General features: G+C 43.5%; 1 protein-coding gene across 1 annotated transcript in view; it reads right to left on the bottom strand.

Moving 5' to 3' along the window:
- The window catches only part of LOC145391604 (putative neural-cadherin 2), a 187,059-nt gene extending 167,975 nt beyond the window's left edge, over nt 1–19,084 (bottom strand). The window contains exon 1 of the mRNA XM_080266148.1: nt 18,982–19,084. Within this exon, the coding sequence (XP_080122274.1) occupies nt 18,982–19,084 (103 nt within the window). The remainder of the gene's footprint in view (nt 1–18,981) is intronic.
- Nucleotides 19,085–20,394: the final 1,310 nt, after the last annotated feature.

Genomic DNA, 20,394 nt, shown 5'->3' with positions numbered 1-20,394 from the left:
ATCAAAATGTTAAGCAGCTAAAATGCAATTGTGGAAACATAAGCAATGAGGGGTAATGAGTGAAGGGAGGTGTGGAAAATGGGGTAATGGGTAAATAAAGGTTAGGAACCTCTGGTTTAGAGGAAACATCAGCGGCACTCTTCCATCACATCATTCCTTAGCCTCTCACAGCCACATCAAAGTGTTGTGCTTCAAACTTCCCAATTTTGCAGGTCAGTATCGCTCAACAATTACAAATGGGGAGGGTTGGGTCTCAGTTTTAAAATTTACCCAATATGAGACAATCTTTTGGTTATTTAATAATAATGATAATAATAATAATAATAATAATAATAATAATAATAATAATAACAATAATAACAATAACAACAATAACACCAACAATAATAACAACAACAACAACAACAACAACAACAATAATAATAATAATAATAATAATAATAATGATAATGCGGAAAATACGGATACAACGTAACATCTTCAGCCACAGGTACTTGCTACACCTCTTCAATCCATTACAGTATTCTTTTTCATTCCAACCACCTCCAGACGATTCCAGTCAGCCTTGGAGAGACTTTACGAACTAAGAGAGACAGCATACCCATCTCTCACCCTTTCACTAGACGAGTTCTCGCTAAGACGAATAAACTAATCTGGTGGTAGCATATATAAATATACAGAATACATTACTTGATTTAAAGGACAAATGCTTTTTAACTTATATTTTTGTCTTCGGTCTGACGAAACATCAGTGAAGGAAGACTGCAGTAGGACCTCTCAAAATTAGGAGTCTCTCTCTCTCTCTCTCTCTCTCTCTCTCTCTCTCTCTCTCTCTCTCTCTCTCAAAAATCCTTTGGTTTCTCAAAAGTTCGGTAAATTACATCTACAGATCAGTGGGATGTCTGGGGAGCTAATTTGGTTAGGATTTTTACCCCTTTGACTTTAAGAGGGTTTTAAGCATACCATCTTTAAGGAAGAAAATCACTATCTTTAAAGTACAAAATCACTCTCTTTAAGGCAGTAAATCACTATCTTTATGGTAAAAAATCACTATCTTTAAGGTAATAAATCACTGTCCCTAAGGCAGAAAATCGCTATCTTTAAGGCAGAAAATCACTATCTCTAAGGTAGAATATCACTATCTTTTGGGCAGAAAATCACTATATTTTAGGCAGAAAATCACTATGGGTTTGAGGAGCTATCTTTATATCCTTAGTCTCTCACCCACATAACCAAACACATTTTTTTTTCCTTGTATAAATATAAATCAGGACTAATATTTTTCTCTACATTTCACAAGTAACAGGTGGACACATTGAATATCTACCAACACTTGCTATAAATCATACAAACAAATAAACATACAAATAACGTGTCATCAATGAAGGAAACAAAAAAACAGTTTAAAAAGTTACATCAAGTTGAAGCCGTCATTGAAACTCGACAAACAAAAATAATGGAGAGAGAGAGAGAGAGAGAGAGAGAGAGAGAGAGAGGAAGAAAACGGACATAAAATAAGGAAATAGAACAGAAAAAAAATCAAGGAAAAACTGCAGACACGTAGAGAAATAATAAATGCTTTAGTAAGGTAGCAAACAGATCAATACATGAATAAATAAAAAATAAGGAAAGGATATTGACAGAATTAGAATTATACATGAAGTTAATTAGTATTGCCAGTGACAGAGGTGTCACGAGTCGGCTCATGACATCAACTTTGGTGAGAAACCACGAACTCTAGTGGAATCCCAGTGTTTATCGTTCGGTTTGGCCGCTACGTATTCACCCAGTCGGGAGTGTTTTCGGAACAATTTTTCACTGTGTCATGAATGATCATCTTTGTGCGAGACATTAGCACTTCCGCTGAGCGATTTATTATGGGCGTGTTTCGCTCATTCTAGCTGTTAGCAATGCGGCTGGACATTCGCCTCTTTCCCACGATTTGAAGTCAGTCAATATTTGTATGCCGCGGAAGCAGGTAGTGTGTGGCAGTGTCCTTCCTACGACGCAGTTCCCACCGCCGCCGCATTCCCACCTAGCATGATTGACGAGAGACAGCATGTGCAGTGTCCTTCCAGTAACGACGCCCAGTCATCCTCATTGTTCACTTTTCTGACCAGTATTTTCTTTTCGTTTTTTTCCTAGGTTTAAGAGTTTAGCTTTTGAGTGAGCGAGTGAGTGCGATCTCCTTATTTTGAATTCATTTTGAAATGTAACGTAAATTTATTTTATTGTAATCAATAATTTAACAGTTCTTTTTCTTGAGCTTAATGTAATGTAAACTCGCGTTTTATTTTCCATATTAAGCTTATTTCACTTATAGCTCCTAGTTTGCATAAATGCTTTGCTATTCATAACTGGTATTTAGGCCAGTCCTTTTGTATTAAGCTTAAAATCCGTTGTGCCATCTAGGAGTTAATACATCAGCAAGAATCTGTTATCATTAATAGCATTAGTTATTGATTGTCAGGGGTGAAGTCACTTTCTCCAGAGGCTAACAGTACTAACAAACAGCAATTGTGAGGAATTAATCTCTGCTGTGTACTGTTGAGAAAGTTCATAAATTCTCGTCCTTAGAGAATCAGGGAAGTAAGCTGGCATAAAGTAATCATTGCTTAATTTTCACAAGACAGTTCATTGTCCTATTCTCAGTATTATTGAATAATTATCCTTTAATATTGCTTATACTTTAAAAACCCCGTGACAATTGGCGACCTCGCCAGGATATTAACTCCTAGCTCTAAAGCTATTCATGAGATAATACTCACTCGTTCATACTTAGGTATTTATCATTAAAGTCTATAGGCACTATCTTACTGGTGATTATTAATTCATTTTTATTAATTTACATAATAGTTTTCAAAGTCAGTTGTTTGTTTAATTTTCTTTCTTTACCAGTTTAATTAGATAAAACTGGTCACCACTAACCTGTGCCTATATTCTTTATTCTCGATTATCAGTATCTTTCTCTGAAAAAATTGCAGTCAGTACTGAGTCGCTAGTTATTTAGATTGAGTTAGCATCATGGCAGCCAACGTCTATGTACAGTAAGCTAAAGATATGTGCCTTACTGACCCAGAAAATATCCAAAGCTACGTCCTCTCATGGTTTAATTATGAGCAACAACGTGAGAAAGATGCTCGTGAAGAACGCGAAAGAGAACGTGAATATGAGTGAAAACAATGCAAGGAAAGTGAGAGAGAACGTGAACACGAGCGAAAACAACGCAAACTCGAGTTAGAACAAGAGCGAAAACAACGCAAACTCGAGTTAGAACAAGAGCGAGAACAACGCGAATACGAGTGAGAACAACGTGAGAGAGAACGTCAACTCGAGTTAGAACAACAAAAGAGAGAAAGTGAATACGAGCGAGAACAACGAGAATACGAACGTGCCGAGCGAGAAGTATGCAAAAAGCATGAAATTGAAATGCTGAAGCTCAAGCGAGATTCCTTGGCTTCAGACACATCTGGTGCTGCTGGCCCAAGCTCCACGAGCGCTCTCCCTGCACATGTTATGGCGACTCCACACATCAAGCTTCCCCCATACAAGGAAGGTGAGCGAATCGAGCCATTCATAGCTCGTTTTGAAGACATGGCTCAACTTTACCAGCTGGATGATGCAGCTAAGCAGCTTAAGTTTCTTAGCCTGTTTGAGGGCCCTGCCCTCAATATTCTCCACAGAATTCGTTGAGACAATCTCACGTATGAGATGATGAAGGCTGCACTTGTCAAAGTGTACGGCCTCACAGTTGACGACGTCAAGAGTCAGTTCATGAGGGGGCGTTTACAGGATAAAGAGACTGCTGTTCAGTTTCTTGACCGGCTTACTGCTTACTTAGATGAGTGGATGGAGAAAGATGAAACTCCTTCCACGCGTGAGGGGATAATTGACCTTATGCTGCACACGCAGCTAGAAAAGTCGTGGCCTACTGAACTTATGGCTCAGCTTAAGATCTGCCAGGTAAGAGATGCCAGCCAAATGGTGAAGAAGGCTGATGCATTTTTCACTGCATACAGGTATCAAACTCACAAGCAGCATATCTGGAACAGGAAACCTGATAAATCTGGGAAACCATCTCAGACTGAACCCCAGCAACAAGGCCGTTCTCAGAATAATGGCCAAGGTCCAAAACCGCAGAAGAAGGACCAGGGGCAAAACACTCAGAAACCTGAGTGGAAGCAGTACGATAAACAGAACCCTAACTAGCAGCAGTACCGGTATTTCAAGCAGCAGCAGGGCAAGGACAAACCACGTAACCCTCAGTCAGGACAATCGACTTTAGTGTATCGGAGGCAGGACGCAAATGCAGCCCTTGTGCCACAACAAGCGTACAGTGTTGCCAACCCCACCAGTACAGGTACTTCCCCGCAGTTCACTAGTTCCCCAGCGACAGTGAACCCTCCTTCACAGGTGGTCAATGCTCCAGCTCCTCAGATGGTGAGCACGACCCCTCAGGTGCCAAGTTCTCAGGGCGCCACATTTGCTGCATCGTTCGTTTCACAGTCTCACCAATGACTGGCTGCTACTTCCTCAGACCCTTCCACCAGTAACACTGCCTTTCTTGTTCAGCCAGGGTTTGTGGGAGGTGTTTCTGTTAATGTCCTGAGAGATAATGGTTCCTCAGGTTGCTCTTTCAAGCAAAGTTTAGTTCGGCCCGACGAGTACACGGGTAAGCAGATCCAAGTTAGACTTATTGATGGGTCAGTGAGATTGTTCCCTGAGGCACGTATCCAGGTGGCATCTCCTTTCTACACTGGCTTGACAGCTGCTGTCGTCATGCCAGAACCCTTGTTTGACCTCATTATCGGCAACATACCGGGCGTCAAAAACAGTTGCACCAGAGATGTTGCTACTCAGACTTCGTCTGTTGCAGTAACACGAGCCATGGCCAAGGCTCCGAATCGTGTCACCCCATTGACCGTCGCAACGCCGCAAGATTTGATTCATAGTCAAGACGTTGTCCAAGAACAACAGTTTGACCCGACACTTGCCTCAGTGCGTAAGAAGCTGGAGGGTAAAGTGATTAAGTATTCACGGGGAGGTCAAGCCAGGTTCCTTCGCAAGCGAGGATGGCTATGCCATGAGTCACAAACACCTCAGGGCGAGGTTTGACTGCAGTTCATCGTTCCCGTAAATTATCGCCAGGTGGTGTTTGAATTGGGTCATTGTTCAGTCATGGGAGGTCACATGGGCCAAAAGAAAACCTCTGACCACATCCATGCTGACTTTTTCTGGCCAGGAATGGGACATGAAATAAAAAGGCTTGTGCATTCCTGCAACGTGTGTCAGCATACCACTGACTGGGGACGCGTCCATCCTGTGCCATTGAAACCAATGCCTGTAATCTCTGAACTGTTTGAGAGAGTAGCAGTTGACATTGTTGGGCCAATCTCTCCTAGGGCAAGTGACGGATCAAGGTATATCCTCACTATTGTTTATTTCAGCATACGGTGGCCTGAAGCCATGGCCCTTAAGAATATAGAGGCCGTCACTGTTGCTGAGGCATTGATCGAAGTGTTCTGTCGCGTAGGTATCCCCAAAGAGGTCTTAAGCGACCGGGGTTCGCAGTTCACCTCTGCAATGATGAACGAAGCATTCAGGTTGTTGTCCATCCGAGGCCTGCGAACTACGCCTTATCATCCCATGTGTAACGGGCTGTGTGAGAGGTTCAATGGGACTCTCAAGAAGATGTTAAAGTGCATGGCCGCTGAACAGCCAAAGGAATGGCCGCGGTTCATTGCTCCTCTTCTGTTTGCTTATCGAGAAGCCCCACAGCACTCCTTGAAGTTCTCACCCTTTGAACTGGTGTATGGAAGGTCGGTCCGTGGACTACTTCAAGTCCTTCGCGAGTTATGGGACAATGAAGAACCCGACCCTGAAGTCAAGACCACCTACACCTACGTCCTTGATCTAGCTGACCGCCTCCAGTCGACATGCGAGTTAGCTAAGAAAAAATTGATCAAGGTGCGTGAAGTTCAGAAGGCCTATTATGATAAGAAGGCAAAACTTCGGAACTTTAGTCCAGGCTATAAGTGCCTGGTGTTACTCCCCATTGCCCAGAACAAGTTGTTGGCACAGTGGAAGGGTCCATTTGATGTAGTAGAGCGCATTTCAGACCTCAACTACATAATTCAGATGGGGAATCTTCACAAAAGGTTCCACATTAACATGTTGAAGGCTTATCATGAGTCAAACCCCGAGGAGACTGGCCTACGAGTAGCTGATGATAGTGACCAGCCACTGGAAGAAACCGGGGCAGCCGTGGTGATCCCAGCTGATGACCATGATTACGAGCCCTTAACCGCTCAGTCCCGTCAGGATGAGAATGTCAGAGATGTTTTACTTAATGCTGACTTAGCATTAGGTGATCAGAATGCCATAAGGTCACTGCTCTGTCAGTATGCTGATGTCTTCTCTGACCAACCTAGACTTGCAAAGGTTGATTGTCACAAGATTGAGTTGACCAGCGATACTCCCATAAAGGTTAAGCCATATCCGATTCCCATGCGACTACAGGGCGCAGTAGACAACGAAATTGCTGACATGGAGATTGCAGGTATTATTAAAAAGTCCTCATCTCCTTACTGCAGTCCAATGGTAGTAGTTCGCAAGAAAGATGGTGGAGTCAGGATTTGTGGCGACTATAGGAGGCTCAGTGCAATCACCAAAGTGGATGCTGAGCCGATGGGTGACCACATTGCCATCTTCTCCAAGCTGGCAGGGTCACGATATTTCGCGAAGCTCGAGTTGGCGAAGGGATTCTTCCAGATTCCCCTTCACCCCGAGAGCCGTCAGTTCACTGCCTTTGCTACTCCTAGGGGGTTATATCAGTATAAAGTCCTCCCATTTGGACTTACCAATTCCCCAGCAGTATTCAATCATGCCATGAGACAAGTGCTCTATGGTATTGTAGGAGTGGAGATGTTCGTTGATGATGTCCTCGTTCATTCCGCCACATTGGAGGAGCACCTCAGACTCTTGGAAATTGTGTTCAGTAGACTCCAGAGTTTCAACATGATGTGAAGCCTAGCAAATGTAAGATTGCTCACAGTGAGGTGGAGTTCCTCGGACATATTGTTGGCAACAATCACTGCAGGTGTCAGGGTGACAAGATCAGGAAGGTTAGAGAAGCCCTGAGACCCGTGACCAAGAAACAGGTTAGGGCATTCCTTGGCCTAATGGGGTATTATAGGAGTTTTATCCCCGACTTTGATCTCATTGCCCAACCGTTGTACAAGGTGCTAAGGAAATATGCTCCAAACACCATTGAATGGGGAGAAGTGCAAGAGAGATCTTTTGCCGCCCTTAAGAACATGTTGTGCAAGGAGCCAATCTTGCAGTTGCCTGATTCCAACAAACCTTTCATACTGCACACTGATGCTTCACAAGATGGAGTAGGTGCTGTATTGATGCAGGAATCGGAAGGTGGAATCTTCCCAGTGGCATACCACAGCCGTAAGCTAAAACCCGCCGAGAGGAATTACAGTACTGTTGAGAAGGAACTTTTGGCCGTGGTTGATGGTGTTAAAAATATTATTATTTATATGGGGCACCATTCACTCTGGAAACTGATCATATGCCACTCACTAGTCTCACCACGACCAAAATGGCTAATGCAAGATTGACACGCTTGACACTGTATTTACAGCAGTTTAACCTTGTTCTGAGATACATCAAGGGAAGTGAAAATGTAGGTGCAGACCTGATGTCTCGCCTGCTAACTGCTGACTAACACAGGCAACTGTTATATGCTGGGTTCTGTAGGATAGGCGTCCTCAGAGATTTGAGTAATCCAAGGACCAGCCTGGTTCCCAGTTAAAAGTGTACCAGTAATTGCTGACGGCTTGCCCATTGGTCCCACAGGACACGTTACATCCAGGACTTGTATATACATGTATATCATAAGTTAAGGGGGAAGTTTGAGAACCCTGCAGAGACAGTCCGAGGCTGTGTATGAATTACCTTGTGGAACGTCTCAAGCTGCGGGCCTCTCTGAGGATTCCCGGAGAATGCACAATATCCACACGAGTGTTCACACCCACAGTGGGTGTTAAAACGTGACATGCCTGAGATTGCAAAGCGATTCTCAGCTTCCTGTCATTAATCGTAAGTGTAGAGTTAGGTTAACCAGTAAACTGCCCGTTCTAAGAGATTTGAGCAATTCAAGAACTGGCACGTTTCCTGGTTAATAATGTTAGGTTAACTAGTAAACTGCCCATTCTAAGAGATTTGAGCAATTCAAGAACTAGCACGTTTCCTGTTTAATAAGCATTAACCAGTAAATTATAAGGGTTCTAAGAAATTTGTGAATTCAAGAATTACGTTTCCTGGTTAATGATGACATAAGTACTGATTGCTAGGCAGAGAGAGAGAAATGACACTTTTGATGCTCCATCTTGATTCCTTTCGCAGGTGCAGCTGGTGGGTGCAGCATTGACGTGCAGATCAGCTGGTCGTCCCTCTCGCATGCTGCCGCACCTTCTCTTCTGCCTCGTCATCATTATTTGCTATAAATTTGCATTATGTAATTTTACACGTACAGGTACAGTTACACCACAACTGTCACACCTACACCATGTATTACATACATCACACTACATAACAATTAGTTGTTAATGTAAATGTAGCGAATTTTTCGCTCAGTTTGACCTGAGTACAGGATTTTTCACTGTCGTCACGGAGTTTTTCCCTCAAGCTTGCTCCTATTAACGTAAATACGAGTTTTTTTTCGCTCACTGGCGACTGTGACTTTCTCCTGTAGCAGGATAGCACACACACACCACAGTGTGAATCTTGTGTGATTGAGTAGGATTTATATGTATGTATATTGAAATTTTTTTCCTGAGAAAAAATTTCACTATTGATGGGGTGTAATGTCACGAGTTGGCTCGTGACATAAACTTTGGTGGGAAACCGTGAACTCTAGTGGAATCCCAGTGTTTATCGTTCGGTTTGGCCGCTACGTATTCACCTGGTCGGGAGTGTTTTCAGAACAATTTTTCACTGTGTCATGAATGATCGTCTTTGTGCGAGACATTAGCACTTCCGCTGAGCAATTTATTATGGGCGTGTTTCGCTCATTCTAGCCGTTAGCAATGCAGCTGGATGCTCGCCTCTTTCCCACGATTTGAAGTCAGTCAATATTTGTATGCCACGGAAGCAGGTAGTGTGTGGCAGTGTCCTTCCTACGACGCAGTTCCCACCGCCGCCGCATTCCCACCTAGCGTGATTGACGAGAGACTTAGCATGTGCAGTGTCCTTCCAGTAACGATGCCCAGTCATCCGCTTTGTCCACTTTTCTGACCAGTATTTTCTTTTCGTTTTTTTCCTAGGTTTAAGAGTTTAGCTTTTGAGTGAATGAGTGTAATCTCCTTATTTTGAATTCATTTTGAAATGTAACGTAAATTTATTTTATTGTAATCAATAAATTTAACAGTTCTTTTTCTTGAGCTTAATGTAATGTAAACTCGTGTTTTATTTTCCATATTAAGCATATTTCACTTATAGCTCCTAGTTTGCATAAATGCTTTGCTATTCATAACTGGTATTTAGGCCAGTCCTTTTGTATGAAGCTTAAAATCCGTTGTGCCATCTAGGAGCTAATGCACCAGCAAGAATCTGTTATCATTAATAGCATAAGTTATTGATTGTCAAGGGTGAAGTCACTTTCTCCAGAGGCTAACAGTACTAACAAACAGCAATTGTGAGGAATTAATCTCTGCTGTGTACTGTTGAGAAAGTTAATAAATTCTCGTCCTTAGAGAATCGGCGAAGTAAGCTGGCATAAAGTAATCATTGCTTGATTTTCACAAGACAATTCATTGTCCTGTTCTCAGTATTATTGAATAATTATCCTTTAATATTGCTTATACTTTAAAAACCCCGTGACAAGAGGCAGGAGGATTAAGTGGATAGACTCTGATAAAACTGTATTGTGAAGGATCTAAAAAATTGTAAGAAGACACTGCAAAACAAATAAGGAAAAAAATGAAAAAGAAATGCACAACACACACACACACACACACACACACACACACACACACACACACACACACACACACACACACACACACACACACACACACACACACACAGAGCAGTTCCTTTTTTCCTGTTTGCTATATTTGGCTCTGACGGGGGTAAACTCTGGCACTACCGGAAGGCAGTTTTCACGACAATTTCAAAATGATAAGACATGCTACAATTTCTTATATAATTGAGAAGAAAAAAATACGGTGCTCCTCAACAATGGGAATTTTATAAACCATACCGGGCGAGAATTTACACGCCACACTTCGTCTAATGTATCGAGTTCTCGCTCGTTTCGCTTGCTCGGACAATAACAGAGTTTGAAAGAAGCAAGAATAAAATGTAAAGTAAATGTAAAATGGTGTCCTCGGCCTGAAATGGTTAATTGCAGTCACTCTGGTCATTCTACCCTGCCAATATTTCGTCTTCGTAAGCCACTTATGTCTCTTTATCTGTCTGTCTGTTAATATACGTCCGGCAAGCTACGCGAGCGACTATGGAGGGGTGGTGGCGTGTTCCTCTCGCGATCAGGGTTTGCCCCAGGTTTACAGTAGGATTCGAAACCCAAGCAGTGTTCGACTTTAAAGATTCAGTTGGTAGTGCGTCCTGCCATGTGCTTGTTAATGTCCTCGCCCCGTACACACACACACACACACACACACACACACACACACACACACACACACACACACACACACACACACACACACACACACACACACACACACACACACACACATACTGCAACATCTTTTTATTTTTCATATACCCAATCACACTGCTGATACCCTTCCCCAATCGTGCTTTGCCAGCATGGAAGGGTTTATTCTGGCTACCACTCTCCCTTCGTGAAGATCCCATCCTACAATGGACCTTATTATGTATGTGAATAGAAAGTAGGCTAAAATGTAATCCAGTCTCTGTCAGCTGGCTAATGCTTTGTGTTATGTCTTTCAATCACTTACAAAAACTAGATGCTGGAGGTACATATTTTTCTTTTATGCTAGGAAGAAGGAACCAAAGGCCACGAGCCCCCAATAACTGTTCCTTCCAAGAGAAAAACAAAATACAATAGAGAGCCAAATTCAAGATCCAATCATTTCGAGATGCCTGGACACACTGCGTTTGAAAGACTGGAGATCATAGCTAGCAGGAAATACAGACAGAGGGAGACAGTTCCAGAGTTGACCTGTTGCATAAATGAAGGACTGGGACTAACGGTTAACTTCTGCATTAGAGAGCTGGACAGAAAAGGGATGAGAGTTTGCTGTTAGACGGGTATAGCGCTATGCTCCCGTCGTGAAGGTGGAGGAATGCATGCAGACAGTTCAGAGGAGCAGTGACCACGGAAGTAGCGACAGAAAAGTGATAAAGATGCAACAATGCGGCGAAGAGAAAGAGGTTGAAGGGAGTCAGTAAGAGGAAGAGACTTAATGAGACGAAAAGCCTTTGACTCCACCCTATTGAGAAGAGCTTTATGTGGGGAGCGTCCCCATACATGAGAGTTATACTATACACAGAGGCGAATAAAACCCGTGTATAAAGTCAACAACTGTGCAGGGGTAAAGAAGGTACGGAGTTGGCTTAGCACACCCAATCTCCTGGAAACAGATTTTACAAGAGATGTAATATGATCTTTCCAAGATAAGTCCCGAGTGAATGAAACCCCAAGCATGTTCAAGGATGATACAGGATTAAGCTGAATATTATTAAAGATTAGTGGGTACTCCTGTGGAAGATTTTGTCGGGTTGATTGGTGTAAGAACTGAGTCTTAGATGCATTAAAAACAAGATTATTTTTACCCCAGTCAGAGATACAAGCCAAGTTAGACATTAGGTGTGTCATAGCCTCATCCCTAGTTTGTTGAAGTAACTGCTGAGATGGGTGTTGCGAGAACCGAATGGAAAGGTGAAGGGTGGAATCATCAGCATACGAGTGGATAGGGTTAAATGTACACCTTAGAAGGTCATTGATGAATAAAAGGAAGAGAGTTGGTGATAGGACAGAGCCCTGAGGAACACTGCTGTTAATAGATCTAGGAGAAGAACGATGGCCGTCTACAACAGCGGGTATAGAACGACCAGAAAAGAAGCAATAGATGAAGATACAGATAGAAGGATAGAAACCGTAAGAGAGCAGTTTGGAAATTAAAGATTTATACCAGACTCGATCGAAAGCCTTTGAGCTAAGCGTTATCATGGTGTCTGTCTATTATTCTATATATTAAACTGTCTGTATAATACTGTCAATCAATTGGTCCACCTATTATCTATCCATATATCAATATCTTCCTAAATATCTATGTCTTTCAAATGATCCGCAAATACATTTATATGCTTTTCTGGATGTCGGGTTTTTAAAATAATCAATATATCCATCTCTACCTATCTCTCTATCGATCTATCATCTATCTATCTATCTACCTATCTACTAATCCATTTACCTACATTCTCTATCTATTCATCCATTTACCCATCTACCTATCCATCTATCTATCCATCCATCTATTTATCCATCTATCCATCCACTTACCCATCCACCTATCAAACCACCTACCCATCAATCAGTCCATCCACCTACCCATCTACCTGTCCATCCATCTACCCATCTGTCTATTTATCTATCTATGCCCCACGTCTATGGAACCAACAGACCAACCAAAAGTATATACAGTACTCCTAAGCTCTATTGTACAAGCTGATATTTGACCCCTGTTCACTCGTGTTTCAGTAATTTATCTGCGTCTCTACTGCCCCTCTTCACTGCCCCTCTCTAATGCATCTCTCCACTGCCCCTCTCCACTGCACCTCTCCACTGCCCCTCTCCACTGTCCCTCTCCACTGCACCTCTCCACTGCACCTCTCCACTGCACCTCTCCACTACACCTCTCCACTGCACCTCTCCACAGCCCCTCTCCACTGCACCTCCTTAATGCCCCTCTTTAATGCCCCTTTCCACTGCGTCTCTCTAATTCCCCTCTTTAATGCCCCTTTCCACTGCACCTCTCTACTTTCCCCCTCCACTGCGCCTCTCCACAGTCCTCCTCCACTGTGCCTCTCCACTGTCCCTCTCCACCGCATCTCTCCACTGCGCCTCTCCACTGCCTCTTTCCACTGCGCCTCTCCACCACATCTCTCCACTGCGCCTCTCCACTTCGCCTCTCCACTGCGCCTCTCCACTGCGCCTCCCCACTTCGCCTCTCCACTGTGCCTCCCCACTTCGCTTCTCAACTGCGCCTCTCCACTGCACCTCTCCATTACGCCTCTCCACTCACCGCCGCCTCCGCCCAGTTTTTCAGTGTCCCAGGCAACTTATGTCGGGACGGGGTAAAATATCATGGCACTTCTATCAATGTATTATCGTGTGTTTTGTCCCTTGTCACTGGCGTCAGGTGGATTATTCTGCACGTGTATCAAAATTACTGCGGAATTATCGCCTTCGGTTCGTGTTCTCGCCAGGTAAGAAGCTCCCTATCACCTCTTCCTCTGCGATTTAGTACTGGATGCGTCTGATTCATAACCTTTTGTACGTTATTTATGGAGAGTATGGAATCTTGGAAGGATCTCTATAACACAGAGGAGGACAAAATGAATTGCTTAGGAATAGGTGTTAGTGAGCTTCTTCAACCGAAAAGAATACTGACCATGGACTACGATACACGGAGGCCCGTATTCTTGTCGGTTATGGAAGCTCCCTAACACCTTTTCCTAAGGAATTTATTTTCCTTATTACACCTTTCTGTCCTCCTCTGTGTTATGTGAATCTTTCTACTATCGCCATAAATCATTAATAACGCATAAAAGGATATCAACAACCCATATCCAAAAATAAATCGCTAAGGAAGAGGAGCTAGGGAGACATCTTAGGCGAAAAGAGTATGGGCCGAACTTATTATAACCCTTTTGTTAAAGGTGCCTTCGCTCGGTGACACGAACAAAGTTGGTTGGCTCCACTGCCTGGTTATACAAAGGCCCTCAACTCCTTCTCTCTCTCTCTCTCTCTCTCTCTCTCTCTCTCTCTCTCTCTCTCTCTATATATATATATATATATATATATATATATATATATATATATATATATATATATATACGTACTAACTCCCATAGGGAGGATGGTGGACTGCACAAGAAGGAGGGCAAATTCAGCCTGCAGCCTACTGGGCTCAGACTCATACGAATCTGGGGTTACAACTGCTGTTACTAGAACCATTAGATTTATTTATTTATTTATTTATTTTTTTATAGAACGAAGGGCAAGACGACAGCAGAAAGTTCACATGTCTCATTCGCTTCCGTAAGAGTTCCTCCTGTTTCCGGGATTAATCATTTCTATCACCACCACCACCACTATCGTCGCCGTCGCCGCCGCCACCACCACCACCACCATCATTATCATTACTTATTATTATTATTATTATTATTATTATTATTGTGGTAGGTGAGGACGGTCACCATCCACTCACTCGATGTATTGCGGCTTTTGATGTCTGCCCTTTTCTTTTTTTCCTTCCTTCCTCTTCTGTCTTTCCTTCATTCTTTTCTCTCCATTCTGCCTACGGGTAACTTAACACCCCCTCTTCCTTCTTTCCTTCCTTCATTCTTTCCTCTTCCTTCTGCCTATGGGTGACTCTACACTGAGTGACAAGCCAGACGGTTTCCTGTACACCAGGATACCATTTACAACGCTGGATGATAACCATATAACCAAATTATGACGCCTGATGGTTTAGTGGGTAATTAAGGTGCTCCAGTCGGATTGAACAGGTGAAGGTTTATATCCAAGGAGTGGTTGGGGTTGATTGCTCACGTAATGCCACTCAGGGATGAGTGAGGCAGGTCACTCTCATCTTAAATGTCAGGACAAACTTGCCTAGCCCCGGGCTCCTACGCTCCTCATGGGGCAACATAGCACTGGATGATGGATGGATGGATTATTATTATTATTATTATTATTATTATTATTTTTATTATTATTATTACCCCCCCTGGGGGTAGGGGGGTTTCCAAGAATACTCCCCCAGTATCCCTGCTTGTCGTACGAGGCGACTAAAAGGGTTGGTGGTGGGTTAGTGCCCCACCCCATAAAAAGAACTAACTAAAAAAGCAAATAAAGCGCCTCGGACCCGGACGGACCATACGTTGACGACTAAGGAACGGACAAAGGACATTCTGAGGGTGGGAACATGGAATGTGAGAGGAGTGAATGATGAAGTGAAAGAGAGAGAGATTGTCCAGGTGCTTGAGGGTGCAAAAGTGGATATATGTGGATTGACTGAAACTAAACGGAAAGGTGAAAGGGTGAGAGAATGGGAATATGGTGTAGGTATATGTGCGGGAGTCAGTGAGAATGAGAGGGCAAGAGAGGGAGTATGTCTGATGATAAGCAAGAAGTGGAAGGAGAATATAAGAGAGTATGGAACAGTGGGTGCAAGGATTGTATGGGTGAGGATGAAAGTAGGTATACAAGCATGGGCGATTGTATGTGTGTATGCTCCAACAGAGGATCGAGTGGCAAGAGTGAAGGATGAGTTTTGGGCGAGAGTAGAAGCATGTATGGACAAGTTTGAGAGGAGCGTGAGAGTGCTGTTGATTGGAGACTTGAATGGCAAAGTTGGGAATGTACGAGTGGATGGAGTGGTTGGTCAGTGGGGTGTGCCAGCTGAAGTAGATGGGAATGGTAGTGCTTTGGTGGACATCTGTGCTGGTAAGGGGTTGGCAATAGCCAACACCTACTTTCGTCATAAGATGATCCACGGTATACATGGAGAGTAATGAGGAGGATGGATGGTGAACTTGTTGAACGAAAGGCAATGATAGACTACGTGTGTGTGGATGAGCGAATGAGAAGACAAGTGTTGGATACAAGAGTGTGGAGAGGGTGGGGGAATGTAGTCTCGGACCATCACTTAGTGATGGCCAAGGTAGAGCTGCAAAGAAAGTGGTTAAGGAGACGAAGGGGAAGACAGGAGGAAGCAGCTCCTGTGAGAAGAGTGGAGAAATTGCAAGATAGTGAGAAAATGACAGAGTATAAGAGCATAGTGGAAGAAAGATTGGGAAGGTATGAGCTAGAGCAGATGGAAGGGGTGGAAGACGTATGTAAGATATTCACGGAAGAGATAAGCGCAGCGTGTGAGGCGGTTTGTGGAGTGAGGAGGAGATGCAAGGGTGTGCAAGGGACAGCATGGTGGAATGATGAGGTGAAACGAGCTGTGGAACAAAAGAAGGCATATGGTGAATGGTTGGCGAGTAGAGGTAGAGGAGAAGATGAGAGAGAGAAGAGAGAGGTATATGTGAGCAGGAGAAGGGAGGTGAAGAGACTGGTGAAGGAGAGTAAGAAGAAAGTGGATGAAGAGTTTGGGAGGAATCTGAGTGTGAAATGGAGGGAGAGTAAGAAATTGTTTTGGAAGGAGGTAAAGAAAGTAAGGCAGTGTGAAAGGGGAAATAGTAGGGGAGTGAAAGATAGGAATAATAGATTGTTGGTGGAGAAGAGAGAGAAATTGAGGAGATGGAAGGAGCACTTTGAGGATTTGTTGAATGTAGAGAGTGAGAGCAGTGTGAGTATAAGTGGTTGGGGAATGGCTGGGAGAAGAAGAGATGAGAGGAGGGAGGAAGAGATCAGTAGGTCGGAAGTAGTGGAAGCGATGAAGAAGATTAAGCTGGGAAAGGCCCCAGGAATTGATGAAGTGTGTGGTGAAATGCTTAGGTATGGGGGTGAGATTGTTGTGGGGTGGATATGGAAGTTGTGTAGATTGGCTTGGGAAGAGGGAAGGGTTCCAAAGGACTGGAAATCAGGTATAATTGTTTCTCTGTACAAAGGAAAAGGGGAGAGAGAAGTATGTGGTAACCATAGGGGTAATTGCCTTCTTAGTGTGACTGGTAAAATATATGGTAGAATACTCATTGATAGGGTTAGGCATATGACAGAGGAGCTAGTTGGAGAAGAACAAGGGGGATTTAGGAAGGGAAAAGGGTGTGTAGATCAGATATTTGTTCTAAGATGTTTAGTGGAGAAGTATCTAGAGAAGGGAAAGAAAGTGTATGCTGCCTTCATGGACTTGGAGAAAGCTTATGACAGAATAGATAGGCAAGGTATGTGGAAGGTATTAAGAATATATGGAGTGGAGGGAAAATTGTTGAGTGCTGTGAAGAGTATGTACGAGGGAGCTAGGGCTACGGTGCGAGTGGATGGTGAGCTGAGTGAGTTCTTTGATCTCAATGTGGGACTGAAACAGGGGTGTGTGATGTCTCCATGGCTGTTTAATATATATATGGATGGGGTTGTAAAGGAGGTGCAAGGTAGGGCAGTGGATGTGGGGTGGCCCTAATGAATGTGGGTGAGATTTGGAAGCTTCCGGTGTTGCTGTTTGCTGATGATACAGTATTGTAGAGTGAAGATGAATGGGAGTTGCAAGGTTTGGTGAATGAATTTGGGACAGTGTGTAGGAGGAGGAAGCTGAAAGTTAATGTAAACAAAAGTAAAGTTATGGTGTTTGAGAGGAATGAAGTCACAGAGTGTGCAGTGAGGTTGGATGGTGAGGATATGGAGAATGTGAGTGCATTCAAGTACTTGGGTAGTGTGATGAGTAAGGATGGAACTTTGGGGGATGAAGTACGTGAAAGGGTACAGCAGGGAAGAAAGGTTGTTGGTACACTGAAAGCAGTGATGAGAAATAGGGAGGTGAGTATGGAAGTTAAGAAGTCACTGCATGATGGTATTGTGATCCCTGCCCTGACGTATGGAAGCGAGGCGTGGACCTTGCAAGAGGGGAACAAGTCAAGAGTGAGAGCAGTGGAAATGAGTTACTTGAGAGGAGCATGTGGAGTGACGTGGAGGGACAGGTTGACGAATGAAGAAGTGAAGGAACGTTGTGGGGTAGATGTGGATGTGGTTGAAAAGATTAGGAGAAATACACTGAGGTGGTTTGGACATGTGGAGAGAATGGAGAATGAATGACTGACTAAGAGGGTGTATGTAGGTGAGATGGAGGGAGGGAGAGGGAGAGGTAGACCGAGGATGAGGTGGAGGGATGGAGTTGAGAGGTATATGAGGGAGGGGGGGGTGAGTTGGGGGGAGGGTAGTCAAATGGTGGGTGACAGAGTGACTTGGAGGCGTTTTGTCTGCGGCCACCCTTTGCGGGATTAGGGCGTCGGGCTATAGATAGATAGATAGATAGACTATCACCATTATCATCATCATCATCATCATTATTATCATTATCATTACTGTTACTGTTATTATTATTATCATTATTATTATTATTATTATTATTATCATTATTATAATTATTGTTATTATTATTATTATTATTATTAGAGTTGTTTTCCTCTCTGTAGGAGCAAAAGGGAAGGGAAAACACAGAAAAATCCCGTGTCTCTTCCACTTCCTGCAAATCAAAATCTCAGTTACAAGAAACTACTATGTGACTTCGGATCCTGCCTGACTTGCTGGACGTCGTATATTACATGAGAGAGAGAGAGAGAGAGAGAGAGAGAGAGAGAGAGAGGGGAGGGAAGATTGACTCAGGGGATGTCATATATTCTGTGGCAAGGTTGTGTGTTACCCCCTGATGACAGATGGGTGGCCAAGGTGTCTCGTCACTCATACACACTGCCTCCTTGCCTCCTTAATAAGACGCTGTGTTGCAACCTTAAGATGCCTCGCACACACGCACACAAGCACACATACATACATGCATACCGCCTTCATTCTCCCTACCCTCATGTACACTTCCCCAGCGTGGTCCTCCTCGCTCACCCTCACACAACAACAGCAGCTGGAGAGGACACAGAAAAGGGAGTGAAAGATCATCCTGGGCCCTGCCTATGACGGCTACGACAACGCCCTGACTACCCTGAGTCTGCCAAGGCTTTCCGAGAGGCATCGGGAGGCACTGGGGAAGTTTGCGAGGGGGCTATTATGTCACCCTCGTCACCGACACTTCCTCCCACCTGACGCCCCTCCACCACGCTGCGCTACAAGACACATTAACAAGCTTGTGCCGATCAGAGCGCCGAGGACTGACCGGTACAAGAACAGCGCCAATCCATCCATTGTGCACATAATTAACTCAGTCTAGTCCTAGATTTAGCATAGACTATGTTAACTGAACCCCATGTACACTGTCAGTGTATCACTGCTAACCCAATAAACCAATTATTATTATTATTATTATTATTATTATTATTATTATTATCATTATTATTATTATTATTACATACACATACATACATACAAACATACATACATTCTCTCTCTAACACACACACACACACACACACACACACACACACACACACACACACACACACACAAATAAATAAATAAACAGATAGATACAGACCATCCATCCATCATCAAATCCTACATTGCCCCATGAGGAGCGTAGGAGCCCGGGGCTAGGCAGTTGGTCTCGACATTTAAGATGAGAGTGACCAGCCTCACTCATCCCTGAGTGGCATTACATGAGCAATCAACCCCAACCACCCCTTGGATATAAACCTTCACCGGCACAATCCGATTGGAGTGCAATAATTACCCACTAAACCACCAGGCGCCAAAATTTGGTTATATGGTTACCACCCAGCGTAGTAAATGGTTACCTGGTGCACAGGAAACCATTTGGCTTGTCACTCAGTGTAGAGTCACCCACAGGCTGAAGAAAGTGGAAAGAATGAAAGAAAGACAGAAGAGGGAGTGTAAAGTCACCGGTAGGCAGAAGGACAAGGAAAGAATGAAGGAAAGAAAGACAGAAGAGAATGGAAGGAAAGAAGGATGGAGAGGAAAGGGCAGACACCCGAGAGCAACACTACATCGAGTGAGTGGATGGTGAGCGCCCCCACCTACCACAATAGATACAGACAAAGATACATAATTATAGATATTTTGCTGTTTCCACTAATGAACCTGAAAACAAATATATGGTTTCAACAAGTGGAATTTTCTCTCTCATTTTCGCCCTTTCCACATTCCCCCAAACCCCTTCAGTATCGTCCATGTGGAACTTTCAGATACTTTCGTTCTTCATAGTATTGGCTAACTAGAAATTTTGCATTTATGTGTTCCCATCTTGTCTAATTGTATTGTTATTATTTTTCTTTACAACACAAACTTTTTGAAATATATTCAAAGTTTATTACAACCATTCTTAATATTCCTCCCTTTTAACTCAAGTGCTGATTTTTACTATTCGTGTGGGGCTATCATCCATCAGTACTTTTACGTTAGCCGTTTCGTCCATTAGCTTTAACTGTTTACTCTGGACGTTAACCGGGCCCAGATTTTCATCCTTTTGTTGCGTATTTCACGTAGCTCAGTGGCAGAAGAAGTACTACGGCTCTAGATACTTTCCACGGCACTTCTTC

The sequence above is a fragment of the Coenobita brevimanus genome, chromosome 19 (genome assembly GCF_032717465.1).
Source record: "Coenobita brevimanus isolate Jiangsu-jjx chromosome 19, ASM3271746v2, whole genome shotgun sequence".
Lineage (NCBI taxonomy): Eukaryota > Metazoa > Arthropoda > Malacostraca > Decapoda > Coenobitidae > Coenobita > Coenobita brevimanus.
The sequence above is the reverse complement of the archived record's forward strand: the minus strand, read 5'-3'. Positions and strand labels throughout refer to the sequence as shown.